This window comes from Dysidea avara, chromosome 3, assembly GCF_963678975.1.
Source record: "Dysidea avara chromosome 3, odDysAvar1.4, whole genome shotgun sequence".
Classification (NCBI taxonomy): Eukaryota; Metazoa; Porifera; class Demospongiae; order Dictyoceratida; family Dysideidae; genus Dysidea; species Dysidea avara.
In genome coordinates, this window is record NC_089274.1 from 27,971,156 (window position 1) to 27,997,302 (window position 26,147).

The 26,147-nt window shown below is 39.4% G+C and overlaps 1 protein-coding gene across 4 annotated transcripts in view; it reads right to left on the reverse strand.

Annotated features, from left to right (window-relative positions):
* Window positions 1-2,483: 2,483 nt before the first annotated feature.
* Window positions 2,484-26,147, reverse strand: part of LOC136250612 (transient receptor potential cation channel subfamily A member 1 homolog) — a 206,123-nt gene continuing 182,459 nt past the window's right edge. The window contains exons 20-23 of one of the 4 annotated variants that reach the window (XM_066042842.1): window positions 15,146-15,346; window positions 3,303-3,428; window positions 2,780-2,884; window positions 2,484-2,708 (exon numbers count right to left, since the gene is read on the reverse strand). In XM_066042842.1, coding sequence (XP_065898914.1) covers window positions 2,649-2,708; window positions 2,780-2,884; window positions 3,303-3,428; window positions 15,146-15,346 — 492 coding nt within the window. In that variant the 3' untranslated portion in view covers window positions 2,484-2,648. Of the gene's footprint in view, window positions 2,709-2,779; window positions 2,885-3,301; window positions 3,429-15,145; window positions 15,347-26,147 lie in introns of all 4 variants that reach the window. The other 3 variants (XM_066042843.1, XM_066042844.1, XM_066042845.1) reach the window with 3 other exon arrangements.

Sequence of the window (26,147 nt, forward strand, 5' to 3'; positions counted from 1 at the left end):
TATATCGTAATAGTTGTAACACGGGCATGAGGGCTTTGCCTGATATGTATGCCCAAGAGCCACAGGCCCGAGGGCAGAGGGCATGCATATCAGGCAAATCCCGAATGCCCCGTGTTATAGCTAATATATAACACTTATCAGGCTGATAGCCTGTACTAGCCCAAGCCAATACAAGTGCAGCCACTGGATACATTATTATATGCATACCTAAAATTTTCGATTATGGGTCAGCAGCTAGTATGTTCTGGCTACGTTCGGTTGCAATTGCACAATTGGTATATCTATGTATTATCTAGAGCTGGGTAATAGTAAAAAAATATCGAGTATCGTGAATTTTCAAATTGTAACATGATATTTAGCCTCTACACTATCAAGATGGATGTAACACTTCTAAATGACTACTAAATAGTTCTATTCATGAACCATATTCTTGTCTTTTCATGAGAAAGGAACAATGATTAGGTGTATAAATTAGTAAGTTTGCTCACAAAATTCTCAATTGTACAAGCAACTAACTACTGATCCGTCATTTAGATACTATCGTTATACATATCATTATCGTGATATATTCATTACTATTGATCGTCTTGTGAAAATTTTGCTATTGCCCAATTCTAGTATTATCAAGAGTTAATGATAATAATAATATGGGGGGGGGGGGGAGTCTAATTGTTAATAGGCCTGTATAAATAAATAATTATAAGTGTGTAGGGCATCCCAGATATTATTGTATTCCTTTGCAGTATTGAATTGTGTTATGGTCATATAAACACATTATGTAGAATAAATAGTTGGCTGTAAAAGCAACGCTACAATTGCAACTCCAGTGGGCGATAAAAGAACCAGAGAAATCATTGCTTCAATGACTTCAAGAATCAATCTACCCAAACTTTAGTGGAACAACACAGGAAATCATGAAGAGTCATCCTCAAGTTGCCTTTGGAATTAACAAGCCCCATCATTAGAGAAGACACGAGCTGCACAACAAAGATCAAAGCAGCAGTTAGTCTGAGTGTATTTCAATCAGAACATATACTATCCATTGAAGAAATTAACTCTTGATATTGTTATACTTGATAATACTCTAATACAGCAGTCACTTACTCTAATCTGGTACAACAGTCAGGAAATACTTATCATACTGTATAATAGGGATCACAGAATTTTGGGCTTTTCTGTCCAAAATATCACCCAAAAACCAGCTTCACAATACCATCCTGGTGCCTTGGCAGTATTGGTCAAGTATAACCAAGTGCCTTCAGTACTACTCTAATGCTTCTAATAGATTGCTACAAATTTTTTTATTTTTTTGGAATTTTCTACTGACTGACTAACTGCCTGATGCCTTCAGACAAGTGCAACTTGATAATGGCTAAGGCTATGGGCTTGATTTTCACTGTTTGATGTTGTTTCATTCCAAGATGTGCCTTTTGGCATACCACAGTACTTACAATGCATGCATCATTGACTTACCTTTGTCCTCCTTTGTGTCCTATTTCTTTCTGCTGATTCCCAAAGGTGTTGATTCATGGTAGCACGATGGCTTCCCTACGAGAATTGTCTGTATTTTCCGTAGTGACTGGATTGATTGCAGAGGTGCTTCTCCTACCGTTTGTTTGTAGTGCTGTGAAACGGGCTGAACATAGCTGAAAGTGAAGCATAATGGCCTGTAGACTTTCAAGTCAATAGTTGATATTTGGGATGAGCATTCAGTCGAAAATGTTACCTCTGATACCACCCTTTCTTTTGATGCAGTATGCATGGGTTCACTATCATGATAATGTTACAAACAAAGCAAACAACCAAGTACAGTATAAGGAAAAATTAAGAAATTAAGTTTGATAGGGATCATAGAAAAGGTACAGAAACAAGAGAGGCTGCCTACACCTATTTATCTTGTATTTGTATACACTCTAATAAAACTGTAATTTTTTTAAATTTTGAAAACATAACAGGAGCATTGTTCTAAAGTGTAATAGGCTGTTTTCAAAGCAATATTGGCTCAAGCTTACATATAGGTGAATAGCAGCACAACTCTGCCTATAAAAATGGACTATGAATAGCAATGGGCCAGCAAAGGATGCATGCAATTAATAATTTGGTCGTTGACTTTCAACACTACTGTATACGTATGCAGTGGTTACAGATATATAACCAACTAATTATAATAAACTTATACAGTTGAATTGCTGCTGTTCACTCATCTCTCCTCAACCAGGCTACACTTGCATGATTCTAACAATTCAAGCAATGACATACATTGAAATGGAGTTTTTAAAGCTGCTTTACGTTATTGTTACTGCAGTTCTGCTCTAACTATTATATCTGCATTTTACTTTTAAATTATATTACTGCTGATTTGCTGTTACTGAAGTGGCTAGTTAATGGCTTAGCTAGCTACTAGCCTGCACAAATATGGGAATTTCCCAAACCGCTTGAACTCCGCTGGTTATGGGCCTGCAGGGTAAAATTGATAAAGCACATCATGCAGACAATTGTCATAATTATAAAGAATTAACAATATTCAAATAATGAAAATGTACTTTTACACAACTCAAAAAGTGTAGATTCTTTACAAATAAATATCAAACTAATTCTCAAGTGTTGTAAAACCTACAAGCAAGTATTTCATGTGCAAAATATAAATATCATTCGGTGAGTAATTCTTCTTCATCTGAAGGACCACCTCCATTTTTCAGTGCCAGTGGCTACATTATCAACATGTCATATCAACAACAAATATTACAGTCAGAATTCCAGACAACAAAACTGTACTTACCATGGTTTGCTCTATAAAGTGAAGAAGAACATCTTGCCTTTTGTTCTGTTCATCAATCAAAGCCTTCATCTGGACAATCTCTCCTTGAACTTGGTCCATAGAGCCCTGCATGGATGGTAGCAAACATACTTCACCATATAAGTCCACAGTTTACTGTATTCTCTCAACTCCCTATACTGAAATAGCCAAGCTGTAAAAGAGGGGTGAGGCCTCCTTTAAAAGCCAGGGTGAAAAGTAGTTACTGTCAATGATAATAATGATATAACTGGGGCAGCATCTTTTTTCTCAGCTTAGTGGTTTTGGTAGAGATATCACTTTTCTTGTATTTGCAAGATCCAAAACCTGACCTACAACTGACCTTGGGACTTGCTTTTACTTTTATCTTTTTTTCTTTTCTACAGGAACATCAATAATTTTTTTTTATTTTGTGTATTGTTTTGCTATATTTGAACAACTATGATTCTACTAGGGTAAATGCACTATTAGAGTAAATTAATTGCCTAGACAGCAAAACTGTACTTACCCTGGATTCTTCAACATTTGAGCTGGTTTGCTTTATATACTGAAGGAGAACATCTTGCCTTTTGTTCTGTTCATCAATCAAAGCCTTCAGCTGGGCAATCTCTGCTTGAACTTGGTCCATAGAGCCCTGCGTGGATGGTAGCAAACATGCTTCACCATATAAGTCCACAGTTTACTGTATTTTCTCAACTCTCTATACTGAAATAGCCAAGCTGTAAAAGAGAGGTGAGGCCTCCTTTTAAAAAGCCAGGGTGAAAAGTAGTTACTGTCAATGATAATAATGATGTAATTGTAGGCAGCATTTTTTTTCAGCTTGGCGGTTTTGGTAGAGATATCACTTTTCTTGTATTTGCAAGATCCAAAAGCTGGTCTACAACTGACTTTGGGGCTTGCTCTTGCTTTACCTGTCTTCTTCTTCTCTTCTACAGGAACGTCAATGTTTTTTTTTTTCATTTTGTGTATTATTGCTATATTTGAACCATTATGATTATATAGTATGGACTGAATGCTTTACTGGGGTGACTGCACAGTTAATTGCAAAATTTCCTATGCATAATTATTTAGTTACAACATATATAAAATGTTCCTTTATCTATATTTCTGCCATAAAGCTCTTCTAGTATTATTAATCCATGCACACAATAATTTTCAGTTCATTCCTTTCAGCGATTTAACTGGTAGGCATGGCAACAAATCATTTATAGGAGCTCGATTGGTGCTCCTTTTGTTTTTGTGAAATGCTCTGCATAGTGGGCAATTTCACTGTAAAATCTCTTCAGAGCTACATATATACATATGTGTGAAAATTGTATTTTTCTCTTCCTGTTAACAATACACTAGCATGGCATGGCAGCTTCTTGGGTTGCATGACACACTGGGGCTGTGTGATAATTAAGATAATAAGATTATTTTTTGCTTATGACATTAAGATTTTAGATGTATGAAGACTATACCCAGCTTCAGTTTGACTTGAATTGTCTCTCTGAATGGTCATTGAAGTAGAAATTAAAGTTTAATGTTAGTATATATGATGTCTTACATCTCAGAACTACACAACAACACACCTACTATGTTTGTGGCATTGCCATCCAGCCTGCACAATCTGTCAGAGACCTCACGGTTGTGATTGATCAAGATTTTAAATTTCATGAACACACCTCACTTGTGACTAACAAAGCAAATCGTGTACTTAGAATAATTAAAAGAGTTCTACTTACTTTGACTCTAACATGTTAGTTTGTCTTTACAATTTATGGTGTGTCCTATACTAGAGTACAGTAACACAATATGGAGACCTGACTACTTAATGGACCAAAGGAAAGTTGAAACAATTCAATGTAGAGCAACCAAATTGATCACCAGTATACATGACATTCAGTGACTATGGCACAAGACTTGCAGAATTAAGGCTGCCTTCACTTAATTATCATCGTCAGCGTGGTGATATGATAAACTTATATCAAATATTCAACAGTTTAGTGGACATTGATGTCAATGATTTATTCACATGATCATCAGAAATTACCAGAGGACATGAACTAAAACTTTACAAGTACTGTTCCTCTTGTTTGCTACGAAGCAATTTTTTTTCTCTTACCGTGTAGTGAATGCATGGAACAATTTACCACACGTCATTGAAGTACACTCCTTAAACAACTTCAAGGCCAAACTGGATACACATTGGACAGACAATATGTACTATTTTGTATAATGAGTTGGTGTACTGGCTATTTTTGCTTTCTTGCCAAAATAATAAACCCATCCAAAAACAGTAAAAAAGTGCGCGTCCAAGTAAAGCAGAGTTAACTGCGAAAAAAGTAATGATATCACAATGCGGCCATGTGCGAGGTGTGCAAGTTGTAAAATTAATATTAACTAATCAGATAATACAATGTTATTGTTAAAGTGTTAATGAGAACTATGTGATGCTGCTAGTTTTTAAGTGTGTGAGCATCTTCATAAATGCCACACAAATTTAATTCTCAACAAAGCAATGTGTATAGATTCTCTGATAGCAATAAATAGTTTGAGTTTTGTTCGTAGCATTGCCATAATACAGGAAAGGCGGTCAAACTCAAACTATTTATTGCTATCAGAGAATCTACACACATTGCTTTATTGAGAATTAAATTTGTGTGGCATTTATGAAGATGCTCACACACTTAAAAACTAGCAGCATCACATAGTTCTCATTAACACTTTAACAATAACATTGTATTATCTGATTAGCTAATATTAATTTTACAACTTGCACACCTCGCACATGGCTGCATTGTGATATCATTACGTTTTGTCGCAGTTAACTCTGCTTTACTTTGACGCGTCCTTTTTTTACAGCTATAAGCTGTTTTTGGATGAGATTTCAATACTTTTTGTTAGAATAAGCAATGCACTGTTGATAACAGTAGGTGAGTTTCCATGGTTTTGACAGAAACCCCAGATTACAGTGACAGAAACCCCAGATTACAGTGACAGAATATTAAAATATAACTGTAATTTTAGTGGCCAGGGCCGCCCACATGGGAGGGGGGGGGGAACTGGGGCATTTTGCTCCCGGCCCCAGCCCGAAAGGGCCCCCTTGAATACCTGTTTAAAGAAAGATCGATATACTCTAATAGAGCAGTCAGGATCTAGACCCTTCCTTGCCCCTGGGCCCCTCTTTAACTCTTTGCCCTGGGCGGCCCTGTTAGTGGCATGCAACTGCAGTCAACTAACACCCATTTTAACTAGTAAACCCTTAATAACACTTTGCCTTTCATCTTGTACTGCATTAAACGATCAAGATACTCTATTAGAGCAGTCACAAAACAGCTGTAACACAGCAATCAATATTTAGCATAGTTACAACTTCTGCTTAGCATTGGATTGTATAGTTTAAATTACTAGCTACTTACAGACTTTACAATATAAAAATATGGCACTTGTAGAAATGTGACTGTTCTATTAGAGTATTTCGATCTACTTCAAGCATTGACTAATTCAAGCGAAGAAGCTACGCCCCTGCCAAGAGATCTTGTGAAATGAAATGAGAATAGTAAAGAAAAGGCAAGTATGTACAGAGACAATAGAGGGGTGTGTAATTATGTCCTGTTGTAAATAAACGCCTTTAAAGAGAGAGAAAACCATCAATTATGATGTGATGAAAGTACATAAATTACAGAAAGTGTGCTAGTCCTCGGTCACATGCGACCACATGTATGGTCCTACGGAAGAACCTGCGTGGGCATGGCAAGGGTGTGAATATAAAAATAAAATAGAAAGAAGCTATATAAATTAACTAATACTAGTCACATCCAGCCACTCTTTATTATTCCTAGCCAAAAATATCCTCTCAGAGGCTAGAGTACTTTGGTAGGCAGCATCATCTAAACATTTCCTTACAGTAGATTTGGGGATAGTTATGGTAGGGTTGGAAAATTTGATGAAGTTCAGGTAGTTTCTAATGGAAAGCTGGTTGGTAATGGCCAAGTGCTGAAATTTCTATAGTTTCATAATAACTGGGGATACTTAATCTGTCAAATTCTGCCAATAATTGTAAATATTCAACTTTCGATTGCTTTCTATTCCGTGCTGATTCCAGATGATGGGAAGAGTCTAGTGGACAGGTCATTATAACTTACTCGATTATAGAATTATATTATATTGCAAGTTATTCTGTATGGAGTTCAGCTACAAAAAGTTAATCATATAGACAATTCAACTACAAGCAAGTCACCCTGTAGAGAGTTCAGCTACAACAAGTCACTCTGTAGAGAATTCAGCTACAAAAAAGTCATTGCGTAGAGGGTTCAGCTACAAAAAAGCTATCCAGTAGAGAGTTCATCTAGATCAGCTACAAACAAGTTACTTTATACAATGTTCAGCTACAAGTAAGTCACTCTGTAAAGAGTTCAGCTGCAAACAAGTCACTCTGTAGTGCAAACAAGTCACTCTGTAGTGCAAGCAAGTCACCGTGTAGCTGGAGAGTTCAGCAATCAATCAAAAAAGCCACTCTGTAAAGAGTTCAGCTATACAAACATGTTATAACTCTATAGAGAAAGTTATAACTCTATAGAGAGATCAGCTAGAAACAAGTCATCCAGTAGAGAGATCAGCTACAAGACATCACCTTATAGACAAGTCAGTTACAAAGAAACTACCATGTAGAGATTTCAGCTGCAAACAAATCACCCTGTAGAGAATTCCAGTCATCCTGTAGAGAGATCAGCTAGAAGGATCACCTTGTAGAGAGTTTAACTACAAACAAATCACCCTGCAGATAGTTCAGCTATGAACAGATCACCCTGTAGAGAGATCAGCTAGAAGAAATCACCTTGTAGAGAGTTCAGCTACAAAGAAACCACCATGTAGAGAGTTCAGCTGCAAACAAATCATCTGTAGAGAGTTCAGCCAGAAATAAGTTTACCCTGTAGATCAGCTAGAAACAAGTCACCATGTAGAGAGATCAGCTAGAAGAAGTAACCTTGTAGAGAGTTCAGCTACAAAGAAACCACCATGTAGAGAGTTCAGCTACAAACAAATCATCTGTAGAGAGTTCAGCCAGAAACAAGTTCACCCTGTAGAGAGATCAGCTAGAAACTAATCACCCCGTAGAGAGATCAGCTACAAAGAAACCATCCTGTAGAGAGTTCAATTACAAACAGATAACCCTATAGAGATTTCATCTACAAGAAAGTCACTGTGTAGAGAGATCAGCTAGAAACAAGTCACCCTGTAGAGAGATCACAATTATAAACAGAAAACCCTTTAGAGAGTTCAGCTAGAAATAAGTCACTGTGTAGAGAGATCAGCTAGGAACAAGTCATCCAGAGATCAGCTAGAAACAAGTCACCCTGTAGAGAGATCAGCTAGGAACAAGTCATCCAGAGATCAGCTAGAAACAAGTCACCCTGTAAAGAGATTAGCTACAAAGAAACCATCCTGTAGAGAGTTCATTTACAAACAGACAACCCTATAGAGATTTCAGCTACAAACAAGTCACTGTGTAGAGAGATCAGCTAGAAACAAGTCACCCTGTAGAGAGATCAGCTAGGAACAAGTCATCCAGAGATCAGCTAGAAACAAGTCACCCTGTAGAGAGATCAGCTACAAAGAAACCATCCTGTAGAGAGTTCAATTACAAACAGACAACCCTACAGAGATTTCAGCTACAAACAAGTCACTGTGTAGAGAGATCAGCTAGAAACAAGTCACCCTGTAGAGAGATCAGCTAGAAACAAGTCACCCTGTAGAGAGATCAGCTAGAAACAAGTCACCCTGTAGAGAGATCAGCTACAAAGAAACCAACCTGTAGAGAGTTCAGCTACAATCAAGTTACACTATAGAAAGATCAGCTAGAAACAAATCATCTTGTAGAGAGTTCAGTTGCAAACAAATCACCCTGTAGAGAGTTCAGCCACCCTGTAGAGAGTTCAGCTAGAACAAGTCACCTTGTAGAGAGTTCTGTCAGCTACAAAGAAACCACCATGTAGAGTTCAGCTGCAAACAAATCACCCTGTAGAGAGTTCAGCTAGAAACAAATCATCCTGTAGAGAGTTCAGCTAGAAGCAAATCACCCTGAAAAGAGTTCAGCTACAAACAATGAGAGTTTCAGCTACAGTTCAGTTATGTAAGAATTCACCTTATTAACTACAGTATGTGATAATCATGTTAAATATACAAATATTTCATCAGACAAAAGCTATGCACACAATTACTTCCTTTGTTCCACAATTCCTGCAGTAAAGAAAAAAAAAACAAGTTAAAAGAAGCATCAAAGCCATATGGCCAGCTTTGTGGCTTGCAATACAAAAAGAAGTGATATCTAAACCAAAACAGCCAAGCTGTAAAAAAAGAGTGTGCCCCCCAAAAAGGCCAAAGTGAAAAAAGATGTGAAATCCAAGGTGGCGGCCAAGAAATGGCTGTGATGATAGGTTGATGGCAAAAATTTTAATTACGACAATTAAGGTGAATTTGGTGCCGAATCCTAGTAGAGGAGGTAACGCAAATTCACCTGAATTGTCGTAATTAAATTTTTTGCCATTAACCTACCATCAAAGCCATTTCTTGGCCGCCACCTTGGATTTCACATCTTTTTCACCTTAGCCTTTTGGGGGCTGCACTCTTTTTTTTACAGCTTGGCTGTTTTGGTTTAGATATAATTTACTCAATTATATTACATTGCAAGTTATTCTGTAGGGAATTCAGCTACAAACAAGTCACCCCGTAGTCAGATCAGCTAGAAGAAGTTGCCTAGTAAGAGAATTCAGTTACAAAGAAAACATCATGTAGAGAGTTCAGCTGCAAACAAATTGCCCTGTAGAAAGATCAGCTAGAAGAAGTTACCTTGTAGAGAGTTCAGCTACAAACAAGTCATCCGGTAGAGAGATCTGCTAGAAGGATCACCTTGTAGAGAGTTCAGCTACAAAGAAATCACCCTGCTTCATCTTTTCTTCTTCCTGTGGTAAAGAAAAAACGATAGGTTAAAAAAACTGCTTTGGGGTATACAAATACAAAAAGAAGTGAAATCTAATCCAAAACAGCCAAGCTGTAAAAAAAGAGTGCGGCCCTCAAAAAGGCTATGGTGAAAAAAGATGTGAAATCCAAGGTAGCGGCCAAGAAATGGCTGTAATGGTAGGTTAATGGTAAAAATTTTAATAACGACAATTCAGGTGAAGTTTGTGCCGAGACCAAGCGGCACCAAATTCACCTGAATTGTTGTCATTAAATTTTTTACCATTAACCTACCATCACAGCCATTTCTTGGCCACCACCTTGGATTTCACATCTTTTTCACCATAACCTTTCTGAAGGCCGCACTCTTTTTTTACAGCTTGGCTGTTTTGGATTAGATATGCTTGTCTCCTGGCTAAACGTCTACAATCAGCATTACAGGAAAAAGCTACTCCTGTTAATGTATTGCATTTTTACAATACCGACTTATTACTTATATATAATTTAGGTTTTATATTATTAATTTATATTTATCAGCTTACTGAAAATACTGTAAAAATTGAATGCCTTCTTAAAGCTACAATATCAGATACCGGTTGTAAAAATATTGATACCTACAACACTAAACCCAGCCAGGAGTAGATGCACTTCATCACTAGGGTAATTTGGTCACACTACTAGTCTTCTCTTGTCTGTAAGTATATATCATTTGGTACAGAGTAAGCAAGTTCACCTCATTCTTCCCTCTTCTGTTGCTTCATTTGATCTCACTACTTGGCTTAGAGTTATGTTGTGGAACACGTAGAATAATAGACTTTATTATAGAGATATGTGACATTACCACATCTTACTACTGAGATTTACCAAGGTTTGTGTTGTATTAAGGTCTTTATTTTCTAAAGCACTTGTGAGATATATGTAGAGCAAGAGTTCTAGCTTTGAGACTTCAAAACAAAACTTGGAGCAATGTAAATGCTACTCACTGAAATCCAATTAGTACTAGTAATAGCATGGGTAGCAGTGAAATTTGGGATAAATATCATGAGTGTTGTATTGGAAATACCATTTCCAATACAACAAGAGTGGTATTTATCCCAAATTTCACTGCTACCCATGCTATTCCCAGTTAATACCATACTCGCTGCATATGCGCATGCCGTGCATTAGCATTGCTATGTACGTAATTTGTCACTATGTACTAAACATGTGTCAACGCTAATTGTAACATAAATTCTAGCCAATGAAATTGCAATTACAACTTTTTCACTGCTACCAGTGAAATACGGGATAAATTTCACTGCTACTATTGAGACTTTTGTATGGACAGTGAAACAGGTATGGTATTATGAATTTTAATCAAATTTTTGAAATTTTATGAAGTTTTTTGTTTTCTGTATTGTCCCAAAAAGTGGACATTTCCACATACTAAGTGCTTAATTGGAGTCGAAAATGTTGCTTTGTGGCATCACCATGCTATTTCACTCACATGTTTTTTTAAATCTGATTTTGCAACTTTTCTTTTACCAGTAAACTATGGTGAAACGGATTATCGATCTATCTATTAAAAGGAAAATGGTATTATTTATTGTGCTGTTTGGTAGTTCACCATCTTATCAAGCTATGAACTTTGTGCAGATTCCCACAGCCAGCCACAACATGCTTTAGTTGGAGTTTCTAAGCAAGCTGTAGCATTTCTAGCTGCAGACTGGAACAAGGATTGTCCTAATGTAAGAATAGACTACAGGCACATATTGTAAACTATTTTGTATGTGTAGTCATGTACATGCAACAATTTCAGAAACTAGGGAAGCAAAAATTGTAAATTTGAACAAGAAAGGTGGGGTTTGTTAGTTGTGATCATGAAAATCTGCATAAACAAGAAGTAATAGTGATGGAGAAGTGATCACTGAGATGGTAATGTAAACCACAAATCCCTATTTGACTCTTCTATCAAGGCAAAATAGGGATGTGCCTTACATTACTGCATCAGCAATCCCTTCTCCATCCCCATTACTCCTTGTTTATCTTTATCACAACTAACGATCCTATCATTCTTGTTCAAATTTACAATTTTTTTTGCTTCCCTAGTATTAGGGCACATGGAAGTTTGGGTTTTCCTTGCCAAAAATATCACCCAAAAACCAGCTGCACAATATCATCTTGGTGCCTTGGCAGCATTGATCAGGTATAGCCAAGCCCAAAGTGCCTTCAGTACGAACCTAAATGCTTTCAATAGACAGTTACAGGCTACGGGCTTGATTTTTTCATTGTTCGATGTTGCTTCATCCTGAGACGGACCTTTTGGCATGTTATATACCACAGTATGTACAATGCATGAATCGTGGACTTACCTTTGTCCTCCTTTGTGTTCGATTTCTTTTTGCTGACAGCCCAAGGTGTTGGTTCGTGGGTAGCACAATGCATGGCTTCCCTATGTTTGTAAACAGGAATCATCCATATTTTCCATGGTGAATGGATTGATTGCAGAGGCAACTCTAATACTGCTCTTAATTTGTAACACTGTGTAACAGGCTGAAATTAGGTGAAAGGTGAAGTGTAATGGACATTTTACTTTCGAATCAGTAATTGATACACAAATTGTACGTACTTTTCATGGTTACTACTGGACTGATTGCAGAGGATCAGTCCAGTAGTAACCATGAAAAGTACTACTACTGTTCTTCATTTGTAGTGCTGTGTAATGGGCTGAACATATAGTATGTATACGTTAAGTTGGATCCTCAAAAACATTTAATAATTGTCTCATGGATGCAATTACACATGATTTTGAAATATGGCTCATCTTTAGTACTGCCTGGTCTGCTAAAAATATTTAATCTTTTTGTTGAAATGCCTGGCACAATATTTACAGTGAATCAAAATTTCCACCATACATTTCCTATGGGGAAAGCCATAAATGTGCAGTGTCTATTACAATTTTTTCCCAAACTTGTAATGGAGCCAAACCACACATGTCTGTTGATGAAAATTGTATAGTCACTACTAATCATTTGGTTGGTTGAAATGTTAATTCTTTTGAGAAAAAAGCCACCTTTTTTAGCTGTTTTTTCAGGATCCAGCTCAACTTGTACATACTATAGCTAAAAACAAAGTGCACTGGCCACTTCACCTTCAAGTCAGTACCTGATAGCTGGGGTGCGTGTACAGATGAAAACATTAACCCTGGTGCCATCCTTTCTTTTGATGCGGTGTGTGCTGGTTCACCAGTCATCAAGACACACAATAGTGTGTCGTGTGGCCCAAGAAGCCAGCACCACACTGTGAGTTTATTGACAGGAAGAAAGAAAACTCGATTTTCACACCTATGTAGCTCTGCAATTCTTATCGGATTGGAACCAAATTTGCTACAGAAAAGTGTTGGCCAGGTAGGGGGTCTACATACCAAATATGAAGAAAATTACTCCAGACAGTTCCGAGATACGAGCAACCAAAAGTTTGTTTTAATTTCTTCGTTTTTTTTCTACTGCTTCTTGTTCTTCATTTTGCACACTTTACAAAATCTGCCATAAAACACGAATGCGTGCTCCAATCAGGGTGAAATTTGGCACACTTAAAGGGCTCATTACAGCAATCTCAGTACCACATTTGGTAGGAATTTGATGAACATTTACGGAGTTATAACCGATTATTCACATAAAATAAGGTCAAAGGTCTGTCATGCCCACAGGGTAAACCCCTTGAAGGAATGAGCTGAAAATTGCTATGTAGATGGAGTAACCATCGTAAGAGTGCCTTTTTGTGGTTTGAAAAGAATCGAGATAAAAACCATGGAGATATGACACAAAACCAAACCTGTGTCACAATTACGCTATCTACTTTTATGAATTAAAAAAAAAACAACTATGCCTACCAGGCAAACTGCTTAGAGCAATGAGCTGAAAATCGGTATGTAGCTGGAATAATCATCATAGAAAGTCCTTGCAGTAGTACAGAAGAATCAGATTACATTATGATTCAAAAACGAACTACATGTAGCAAAAGCAAGATCGAGATACTCCAATGGAACAGTCACCCTAATAGAGCATTCAACTGCCAAGATACTCTAATAGAACAGTCACCATGCAGCTACAGAAAAATCGCTCTAGCCATTCAGACCATTACAAGTCACCCTGTAGAGAGATCAGCTTGAAACCAATTCACCCTGTAGAAAGCTCAGTGGGGGGGGGGGGGGGGGGGGCTATCACCCTATAGAGAGATAAGCTAAAAACAAATCACCCTGTAGAGAATTCAGCTAGAAAAACTCACCCTGTAGAGAGATCAGCTACAAACAAGTCATCCTGTAAAGAGTTCAGCTACAAACAAATCACCCTAGTGATATCAGATAAAAACAATTCACCCTGTAGAAATATCAATTTATTTACTGGTAAATCTAAAATAGTTAAAGTATTAAAAATCTGCTGTATAACCTTTTCTTCTAGTGGTAAAGAAAAAAAGATAGGTTAAAATAGCCTCAAAGCCGGCCATAGGCTGGCTTTGGGGTATACAAATACAAAAAGAAGTAATATCTAATCCAAAACAGCCAAGCTGTAAAAGAAAGTGCAGCCCCCAAAAGGCTTATGGTGAAAAAAAGATATGAAATCCAAGGTGGCAGCCAAGAAATGGCTGTGATGATAGGTTAATGGCAAAAATTTTAATAATGACAATTCAGGTAAATTTAGTGCTGAATCCTAGTGAAACTTTACAAATTCACCTGAATTGTCGTTATTAAAATTTTTGCCATTAACCTACCATCACAGCCATTTCTTGGCTGCCACCTTGGATTTCACATCTTTTTTCACCATAGCCTTTTGGGGGCCGCACTCTTTTTTTACAGCTTGGCTGTTTTGGATTAGCAATAATGTTACAAAGTATATAAACAAACAAATATAAGGGAAAATAGGAATTTTAAGTTTGAATAGGAATCATAGAAAAAAAGAGGAAAACAAAGGAGGTCGCCTACACCTGCAGATATACTATTGAACATTTCATCCCTAATTCAATGTTCACTAGTATATCTGCAGGTGTAGGCCACCTCCCTTGCTTCCCTACCTTTTTCTATGATCCCTAATCGAACTTAAAATTTCTAATTTTTCCTTATACTTGTACATATAAATGCAATCATAAATGTGCAAGCTGTAAAAAAGGTTGTGGCCTTCAAAAGCTTGGGTAGAAAAGTTGTGAAATCAAAAGTGGCAGCCAAGAAATGGCTGCAATGTTGTTAGTGCTAATAAGTTTAATAATGCACAGCTTTGCATGGATTTCACTTCCTTTTGTGATTTGGTATCATGTTAGCTTCATGAGCTGCGATCTAGGTTTCATAATGGAGGGAGATAATGGTTAAAGACTAAGGATAAAGTAAGGGCTTAATGCTTAAATTAATTGCAAACAAAGTGTTGACATATCTACACTTACTGTGGCAGGCATCTCATCAGCATCATTCTTCTTGTTTTTGTAAAATAACAACCTGATGACTGTGTTCCACACTGGAGTCCTATGAAATTGATTTCTTAAATAGGACCTATCATCATTTACTCGAAAAGTTTCATCATCAAAATCTTTTTTATAACGCTTATGAAGGTATGGAATTTCTTCAATACGTAGAATGAAATTCACCTGCAAATTAAAGATGAGTGTAAAAGCATAAATCATACCTAATACTATATATATATACACAATAGTCATGCATACAATGTATATGCACTGTGAATGATGACCATTTTGAAGTCTATCTCTTGCCCTCCCGCAGCCCCCCTACCCTCCACCCCTTTGTGAGCACTTGTGATACTACTTCGCTTGTCCAACTACTCAGATTTTCTTTCTTATTTGGTGAGAAACTCTGCAAGCAGCTACAAGTACTGGAAGTGGTCTGAAAGGTAATAGATTGATGCATCTTTTGTGTAAATTTCATACATGTGCTTGCTATTCTTGGCATGTTATGCTGACTTGAATTCTTTACAACCGTTTATCTCAAAACTTCTATTGTGCAATTTGGATCGTTTTTCCAAAATCCAGTCACAAATAATAATGTTTGAGAAAACTACAAGGCCTAAGGCTTCGCACTCACTGGGAATGGAATCCAGTTGAACAAAGAGACAATCATATAATGGGCAGGTGTTTTTTCATGGAGGTGATAGAAACGGCACAATGATTCTATTTCACGCTGATCAAAACACCTTAGCATGTGACCTATGTTCCATTGTGGGTATGTGTTCGCTTGCTCATTGATCAGAAAGAGACAATGGGTTGGAAAGTAGATGTACAACAGGTTAGTGTTAATTAGTCAGGTCACACATGTTTTATCAGAGCTGGTTGTTTACAGGCAACTTATTAAATACCACTTTTTGTGGGTTTCATCAGCCTGTTGGAAAAATGGCGCTTGCAAAATAGCTAATGTAAGAAGGCTGGAAGTAAGTCTCTTATAAAAATACTGTACATTCTAGATACTCTAATAGAGCAGTCACTTTAGTGCACACACTTTTAATTGCCATGTTTGGCTAGCTACCTTATAGTTCTACAAGAAATTAAATCACTAAAGCAGTTAAGTTGTGTGTTCATTTTGCAGATTTGCTTAGATTGAATATATACTCTAATAGAGCAGTCACTTACCCTAATACAGCAGTCAGTTTCTAACTTTTAATTCTGTCATAGCAGTCACATCTACGGTTAATTGCCAGCTTAGAAAACACATAATACTGTTATATGACTGGTGTTTATATTACACCACTGGAAGTAGCTTATTCTCAGCTACATAGTAAATGCCTTGCCCTGTTTGTTGCGTTTGTACATGTACTTAATTGTATGTGACCTGGTCCCAGTAGTAGTAATAATAATAATAATAACTGTAGAGCCAAGTACTAAAGATAATACAAAATGCGATTAAAATTACATCATTAATAATGAAATAATGAATGAATAAATAAATAAATAAATAACAAATAAATAAATAATGTTTCAGAAAACTACAAGGCCTAAGGCTTCGCACTCACTGGGAATAGAATCCATGTTGTATGAAAAGACAATCGTATAATAGGCGGGTGTTATCGTGGAGGTGATAGAAATGTACGACAATTCTATTTAATGCTGATCAAAACAGTTAGCACATGACTCCCACTATTAGTAGATCAGGCGGATTCTAGACAAGTGAACTACTGTTCATTTGTGTTTGAAAGTGGGTGACAGCGACTCTTTTGATTGGAAGACGAGTGGTTGCTACCCCTGCATAATAAACAATGTGATTGGAAGTTGCTACTAATTGCTGGAGGTTAGTTTGTGTTGGTTAAAACACTTTGATAGTCTTGTTTCTTTAGTCTCGCGTAACTAGGCTACCAACCTTCACTACTGTATGGGATGGGAGAAAGCCTCACCTGGCAGGCCATTGTGCGAAGAAGGTGCAGTTTCCAGCTGGTAAGTTTGTGTGATGATGCATAGCTCTCCACCTGAAGCCTTTTAGTGCCAGGAGTGTCCAGACTGATCACTGATATGGGCCCTGAGAAACTGCCAAATTGCATCCCACATACTGAACTCTGATGGAGAGAACAACCAACATACACAAAATGTTCCCATAGGCTGTTAATTGCTATGTGCATGGTTGCGTTTGCTATTAACAGCTATTTTTATATGCAGCTACAGTCTGCTGTCATCGGCAATGCTCCACATACTTGCACACACTGACATATCCATGAAATTCTGGTATTGCCTTTCAGCCAAATTTGTGCTCCAATTCTTTTTTTTTTTGATTTTACAGTGTATCCACAGCATCATGTGATCATTTTAGTACAAATGACCCAGCTCATGTTAAATATATACATTACCCAGATATCAGTTGTAGGTGACAGACAGTTGAAATACTCTGCTTTTATCCCAATCTTACTGTGGTCTGCTAATACATCCCTTATGTATATGTGCCAGTCAATTCCTCTAGAATTATATTACTATGCATCTTTTCTACCTGCACACACTGTGTTCACCATGCACTGTTCGTACATGAACCATTAGTAGGTTGTCCCATTGGTGATTGTACTTGGTTGTATTTGCCCGGGGCCTAGTAATAATAATAATAATTATACAACCAAGTACTAAGAATAATAAGAAATGAGGTTGAGATTATGTCATAAATAATAATGAATAAATAATGTTTGAGAAAACTATGAGGCCTAGAGACATGAATTAAGCGTCGATAGATTCGCCTGTGAATGAAGGCACAACCGTATAATAAGTATGCCTGTTCATGCTGATGACTTGACCATACGTGTAATTCTATATAATGTCCAGTACCACACCCTTGCTTAATTACAGATTGTGTGGAGTGATTGCAGGAGAGCCAGAGGCCACTTTACATGTAAACAACAAGACTACAAGTATGTTTAAATGTTTGTAACTGTACGTTTTGTATGCAAGATATGCGCTCCAGGCGTCAGTGAACAACCAGCTGATGACCAGCTGGGATATCAGCTGATGTGCTGAGGAACAACCAGCTGATACACTCATGAACAACAGGGTAATGAGTATGTTTTAAAGTAATACTTGCATTGTACATCTTCATCCTTCACCTGGCTTGCTAGCTGGAATTATTTTCCACCTGCTTAACTACTAGTCTACTGCGAGTCTGTAATAAACAAGAAGATGTATTGCTGCATATACAACAATGTGCAACCACCTCCTGTATGTTGTGCATGGCTGTATGCATAAAATTATAGACCGTGATCACTGTGCCAACTAGTGCCAATGCCACACCGCTGATATACTGGCACATCATCAGTGGCCTCTAGTTATAACAAAGTTTATTGTGCCACATTAGCTTGATTGGGATCATTTGCCAAGTGTGCCTTCACTATGTCCCTTGCTGTGCATAGCCTCACTTCACTGCTGAGTCATCTTCAGAGACACATCACACCTACGATATAAACTTTCAATATAGCTTAACTTGGTTTTTGTGTAAGTTGTGTTTTAGTATTGTAGTTTTCTGGTGCCAGTTAAACTCCCTTGCCTGTGTACGTATGCATATGTATCATTTTAACCGGCGCACACACTGCTCTGAGTGCAGGGTATGGCACTGCTTTTACTTGCCCAATGGGTAGGTTCCAACGTTGGTGTATGTACTTGGTTGTATGTGACCTGGTCCTAGTTATACAACCAAGTACTAAAGATAATACGAAATGCGGTTAAAATTACGTCATTAATAAAGAATGAATAAATAATAAATAATGTTTGAGAAAACTACAATGCCTAAGGCTTCGCACTCACTGGAAATAGAATCCATGTTGTATGAAGAGACAATCGTATAAAGGGCAGGTGCTATCCTGGAGGTGATAGAAACGTACGATGATTCTATTTAACACCGATCAAACAGTTAGCACGTGACGACTACTATTAATAGATCAGGTGGATTCTAGACAAGAGAACTACTGTTCATTTGTGTTTGAAAGTGGGCGACAGCAACTCTTTCGATTGGAAGACGAGTGGTTGCTACTCCTGCTTAATGAACAACATGATTGGAAGTTGCTACTAATCACTGGAGGTTAGTTTGTGTTGATTAAAACACTTTTTTCTTTAGTCTTGCGTAACTAGGCTACCTTCACTTGTGTATGGGATGGGAGAAAGCCTCACCTGGCAGGCCATTGTGCGAAGAAGGTGCAGTTTCCAGCTGGTAAGTTTTGCATAGCTCTCCACCTGAAGCCTTTTAGTGCCAGGGGTGCCCAGACTGATCACTGATATGGGCCCTGAGAATCTGCCAAATTGCATTCCACATACTGAACGCTGATGGAGAGAGTAAACAACATACACAAAATGTGCCCTTAGGCTGCAGCTGTTAATTGCTATGTGCATGATTGTGCTTGCTATTAGCTGCTATTGTTATATGTAGCTACAGTCTACTGCCATCAGCAATGCTCCACATACTTGTGCACACTGACATGTCCATGAAATTCTGGTATTGCATTTCAGCCACATTTGTTCTCTAATTTCCGAATGGCTCAGGGCATGTAATGCCTGCATGCTATTAGGAATTACATGAGGAAGGTGAAGTTGAAATATCAATATGTAATGAGCATAATTACACACTATTACAGCAATTCGAAGTGTTCCCGTGACAAAATAATCAAAATTAAGTCATTTCCGGAATCCGGAGTATATAAACTGCCACGTGTTCGTCCAGACCGGCTCTTTGTAGTTATCAGCTTGAACATGACTGATCCACACTCTTGGCATGGGTGCCCTAAAGGTTGTGCATATGTGCTGGAAAAGAATTAACAATATAATGAAGCTACACATAGATACATTTGTGGAGGGTACATAGGGGGGACATATTGATATTTCAACTTCACCTTCCTCATGTAATTCCTAATAGCATGCAGGCATTACATGCCCTGAGCCATTCGGAAATTACATTTCGGAAGGCTCCGTTTCCATATCAATATGTAAGTTTGAAGTCCCCTCTGATGACAGGATAGCTCGTCCGTATGTGGACTGGCTCTTGTTACCAGCTGGTAGTCTGTGGTAGAACTTCCGAAAGGTACTCTCGGATGACCAATCTGCTGCCTGTAGGATGTCAGAGATGGTAACACCAGAGCAAGCTGCTTTGGAAGCTGCTGCTCCTCTCACCGAATGGGCCTTGAATATGCCCGTATCTATACCCGCTTCTTGTAAGCAATTCTTCAGCCATCTAGCAATCGTACTGCTGGAGACTGGGTCATGCTTTCCAATCCAGGAAAGAAATAGAGTGGTTTTCCCACTGTCCTTGCCTGAGATAGGGGCACGGAACTCTTGAGTTCTCTTCTCGTATGCCTGAATCGTGACAACTGGGCAGATGAGTGGTTCGTCTGGAAATCTGGGATAAAAGAAATCCGCTAGGGGTTTTGATGGTCTGCTTTGTTTTGACAAGTGCTGGGGTTTAAAGACTACACCCTCAGAAGTGAAGGACCGGCTTCTGATGTCTAACTTACTCAAATCCACTGACCTTGAAGGCCTAGTCAATGCCAGAAGCATTGTTGTTTTTAGAGTAAGTGAGCGAAGCGTAAGTGCCTCATTAGTACCCAATTGTTTCAGGTACCTTAATACCACTCCAATATCCCAGAAAGTAGAATATCTTGGCTGGGGGGGTCTCTCATTGAATACTCCCTTGAGTAACCTGGTGATCAGGGGGTGCTGCCCCACCGATTGGCCATCCACCTCGGCATGGACAGATGAAATTGCTGAACGGTAGGCATTGAGGGAACGGTATTGGTATCCCTTCTCATACAAGTTGGCTAGAAAATTGGCAACATCCTTACAGGTCCAACAAGGGGATTCCTATCCCATTGATGACACCAATCTGTCCATTTGGTAAACAATGAATTGTAGTTGGATTGCGTTTTTGACCTCCAGGAGGACAAGAGGAGGTCTGAAGCTTGTGAAGAAATTCCCCGTGATTCAAAGGATTCCCTGAGATGGGCCATGCAACTAAGTCTGGAACTCCCTGACTCATTATGAATTCCTGGTCTGATGGGAGCATAACCAGATCCTCTACTGAGGGTAGTAGCCGCGGGTAATCCTCCAGGAGTCCCAGGATGGTTGGGAACCATGGTTGAGTACTCCAAAGGGGGGTGATCATGATCGATCTGGCCTTCTGATGATTCACCTGTGACAGGCATCGAGGTATCAGACACCATGGGGGGTTGGTATATCCCCGTGTCATTGACCAAACCTGGCTGAAGGCATCTGTCCCCTCTGCCTCTGGGTCTGGTCTCCAGCTGAAATACCTCGGTAACTGTCTTGTGAGGCGGGAAGCGAATAGGTCTATCCCGCAAGGCCCCATCTGGGACTGGATTCTGCTGAATATATTGGGGTTCAGCATCCAGTCGCACCTGTCCCTCACAGTTCTGGACTCCTGATCTGCTGCTGTATTTTGTACTCCTGGGAGATGATCTGCCGCTAGGTATAAATTCCGTTGCAGAGTCCATTCCCATATGGTCACTGCTAGATTGCAGAGTGGTTGGGAGTGAGTCCCGCCCATCCTGTTTATGTAGGACACCGCAGTTATGTTGTCCAACTTCAGTTGTATAGTTATGCCGGACTTCTCCTTCGTAAAGCACTGGATTGCTAAGAATGCTGCAAGGAGCTCCAGGTAATTGATGTGGTTCAGGGACTCTGCCTTTGACCACTGTCCCCCTGTCCGGGTTTCCCCTTGGCGTGCTCCCCAGCCCATGTTGGAGGCATCGGACTCGATGGTCATGGATGGCCTGCGAGGTCGTAGGGGTGATACCATCAGGGAACTCCTGTCTAGTGATATCCACCACTGTAGGTCCCTCTCGGCTTCCAGGGTGAGCTGGAGTTTGACGTTGAACCTGGACATCCTGTTCACTAGGGATTGATCCTCCCCAGTCACAGAATGTATCATATTCTGTAGGGTCCTGTAGTGCAGGGGTGCTTGCCAGATGGCTCTTGCTGAGGCTGAGGCCTTCCCGACGAATCTGGCCAGGTCTCTTATTGAGACTACCTGCCGGTTGATGAGGGTTCGAGCATCCTGCTGTATCTTCCTCATCTTTTCGGGAGGGAAGGCTAAGTGTAGGGAAGCCGAGTTCACTAGGAATCCCAGGAACTCTATCTCCTGTTGGGGAGTGAGCTGAGATTTCTCCCTGTTGACCATCAGGTCCAGGGCCTGGAAGATTTGGCACACAGAGGGAATGAGCAATATGAGTTGTTCCCTGGATTGGTGCATAATTAAGATATCGTCTAGATATATAATCAGACGAATTCCCAACTGCCGTAGCATCCCCACAACTGGTTTCATTATTTTTGTGAATACCCGGGGAGCTGATGTCAGCCCGAATGGGAGACACACGAATTGGTACAACTTGTGTTCCCATCGGAATTGAAGGAGGCCTTGGTGCTCCTTGTGAATTGGGACTTGAAGGTATGCATCCTTCAGGTCCAGTTTCACCATCCAGTCCATTGGCTGGATTAGGTCTGGGAGAATGTGGAGGCCCTCCATCTTGAAGTGCCCTGTCTTCACAAAGTTGTTGAGGCCCTTGAGGTTTATCACTGGCCTCTGCCCCCCCCCTTTCTTCTCCACCAAGAAGATTTGGGATACAAAGCCGAGGTGGAAGGGCTGGACTTCTATTATGGCACCTTTGCCCGAAGTTCCTTGACCTCCTGGGTTATCTTCTCCCGCTCCTCTTGGGTCTCCTGGCTGGGCCGCCCCTGGTATGGAGGCTGGGAAAGCTCTAGTTTGTACCCTTCTATCGCATTTAAGACCCATCGGTCTTGTGTTATCTGTTCCCAATTGGGAACATAGTGAGCGAGTCTCCCTGCCAGACTGGGACTGCTTATTTGCAAGTCCATCTGGCCTATCAACACATTTATGTGATGTGCCTGTGAACCCTGTGGTGTTAACGTGAGGGTAGGGTTGACAATATTTATTAAAGTTGTTGTTAAAGGTGTTGACGACGTACTGCTTATAGTTGTTAGTCATTTCTTTGCCTCTGCTGACGCCGAACTGTTTGGTCTCTTCTTGTATTTTCCAGGGCCGAGGTTGTTCTGTCGGCTGCCCCCGTAGCCCCGGTGTTGTTTGCGGGAGTAGCCTCCGTGAAAACCCGTCTTCCCCTTGGAGGTTGGTTGGTACACAGCCTTTCGCAGGGCCGCTGCTGACTCCAGCTTGCTCTTGGCCTTCTGAGCAAAGTCCTCTCCAAATAGGTAGGGTGCAGCATCCTCAAAGTCCTGGTCGTTCATCAGCTTCTTCAGCTGGGGATTGAAATGTTGCAGCAGGTGTTGTCTTCGTTGGGAGGACTGATGATGTGAGGCATCCCCCATTAACATCAGTGAGGCTTGGACCATTGGGATTACCTCGGAGAGTGTCAGGTTATCCTCGCCAGCTCTTTCCAGGATGGCTGCTAGGGGTCCAACTGCCTCCAGCCACATTTCCTGTGACCTATAGGCTACCTTATCTTGTTTGAGGGCCTCTGAGGAGAGTGTACCCTCCACCACTGGGCCCAGCCTTGGACACCTGGTCCATCTTGAATCAGGCTGGCCGTATTTGGCCGCCTTTGCCTTCCGGGTCGCGTACTCCATCTTAGACTTGAAGGTGGCCTCGAAGAAGGCTTCGCCCTCTTCAGAGAGTGCAAACCTCGCTTTCCTATCGGGAAGCTCAAGGTCCGGTTCGGGGTCGCTATCGCTGCCCTCTGAACCACCATCGTCCTGCTCGATGCGAGCGGTTGGCTGGTCATCGGCGCCATCGCCATCGCGAGGCCTTTTGTGGGGTTGGCATTCTCCATTGCCGACCTTCAGGTTGGCGACCTCCTGTTGAAGTGTCGAAACAGTGGTTAACAGTTCCTTCAGGAGCGTTTCTTGCGTCTTCTCGCCAGGATCAGTCATGGCTTGACTAGCTGAGCGCGGAGATGAAAGTCGAAGTGCTGTCGCAGCAATATAAAAAGCCGGTCTGGACGAACACGTGGCAGTTTATATACTCCGGATTCCGGAAATGACTTAATTTTGATTATTTTGTCACGTGAACACTTCGAATTGCTGTAATAGTGTGTAATTATGCTCATTACATATTGATATGGAAACGGAGCCTTCCGAAATGTAATTTTTTTTTTTGGTCTTGCAGTGTATCCACGGACAGCATCATGTGATCATTTTAGTACAAATGACCCAGCTCATGTTAAATATATACATAACTCAGATATCAGTTGTAGGTGACAGACAGTTGAAATACTCTGCTTTTATAGTAATCTTACCATGGTCTGCTAATACATCCCTTACGTATATGTGCCAGTCAATTCCTCTAGAATTGTATTACTGTGCATCTTTTCTGCCTGCACATACTGTGTTCGCCATGCACTGTTTGTACATGCCCCATTAGTAGGTTGTCCCGTTGGTGATTGTACTTGGTTGTATTTGCCCCGGGCCTAGTAATAATAATAATAAAATAGCAATTCAAAAACTTAACTAAAAGATACTATTGGAGTGCATGTGTACTCCTAGCAGAACACCAGCATAACTAAATTAGAGATATGTAACTGTCTGAGCTAAAACTGACCATTTTCTCACATTCCTTGAATTACTCCATTTTATTGCTTCTCTGTTATCTGTGGTAACAAAGAAGTGGGCAACCAAAGTTTTAGCCTTTTGTGATGAATAGTCTTGGAGTGATAGCACTAGACATTTGGAACAGCAATAAAATTAATTTGCACATCAACAATACGAAAAATAAATTGCAGGAGCTTATTTATTAATCTATGATAACTCATGACTGAAACAAGCTATAAAGGCAAGACTTCAATCTGTTCACTGTGAACTGGCAAATCCATCAAGGTACATCCATCCATCCATTAAGGTATATTTTAAGTACTTACCCTGTACTTCTCTGTGTGGAGAAAGAAGAAGGCCATTCCAACAAAGAAATGACGTCGGTAAACTTGTTTCTACCACAATGTAAATAAGTACACATAGCTCTGTCCCTTTTGCTGTATGAACACGAACAAAATTTTCTTACTCTCCATCCAATGGTGTATAGCTTTTATTGATACAAGTACACAAAAAAATTGGAAATTTCAACTAGAGTAGGGACCATAGCACATCAATAAAGAGTACTGAAACAAGCTGGAGTATATAGTATATGATGTTAAATCACAGTAAAACAATAAGAAGTGTTTTATCCCTACATGTGCATTTCCATTATGGTATCTTGAGCACAGTAGGGATATAACACTTCTTATTGTTTTACTGTGATTTAAAATCATGCACTACTCCAGCTTGTTTCAGTATCATTTTGGTATGTAATAAAGGCTATGGTACTATCCTTTCTTTTCTAGACTAAGTATAGAAAGGTGCTGCATGTATCTGTACAAGTACTCAATCATGCATGCAATTTTGTTGTTGTTAGTTCATGAACTTACCTTGTTAACTAAGTATCCCAGAAAACAATGAAGCAAAAAAAAACACTAGTGCTGTACTATATGCCATAAATACTGCAGTCTATAACAGCCTATACCAGCCATTCAAAGAAGGGTCAAGTATTAGTTGGAACATCCATTTATGGTTACTTTATTGTTTGATTAGTTGTGTGATTTAGACCACCATTATACTTAAGTAACAGTACTGTGATGGTTATTCAGCTAATGATTGCTAAGTTTGAAAGCATAAAATGCTACAAAAGCTACTTGTAACAGACCACTCATCATATTGCATAACACATTAGTAACTGATGTCAAATCAGTACAGAATTGGTAGATTGGTAATAAATTTCTTGGTATATGGCTATAGTTCATAAATATTAAATCAGTACATTACTAATCTAAAATTAATAGTATTGTAGCTATATGACTATTTATATAACCAAGAGTGTTAACAAAAATTTGGTTTAGTGTACGATATTTGAAATGCACTATAAAAATTACACTAAATGTCACATTTTGGCTCTTGTTTAGTTGCTCTTAAA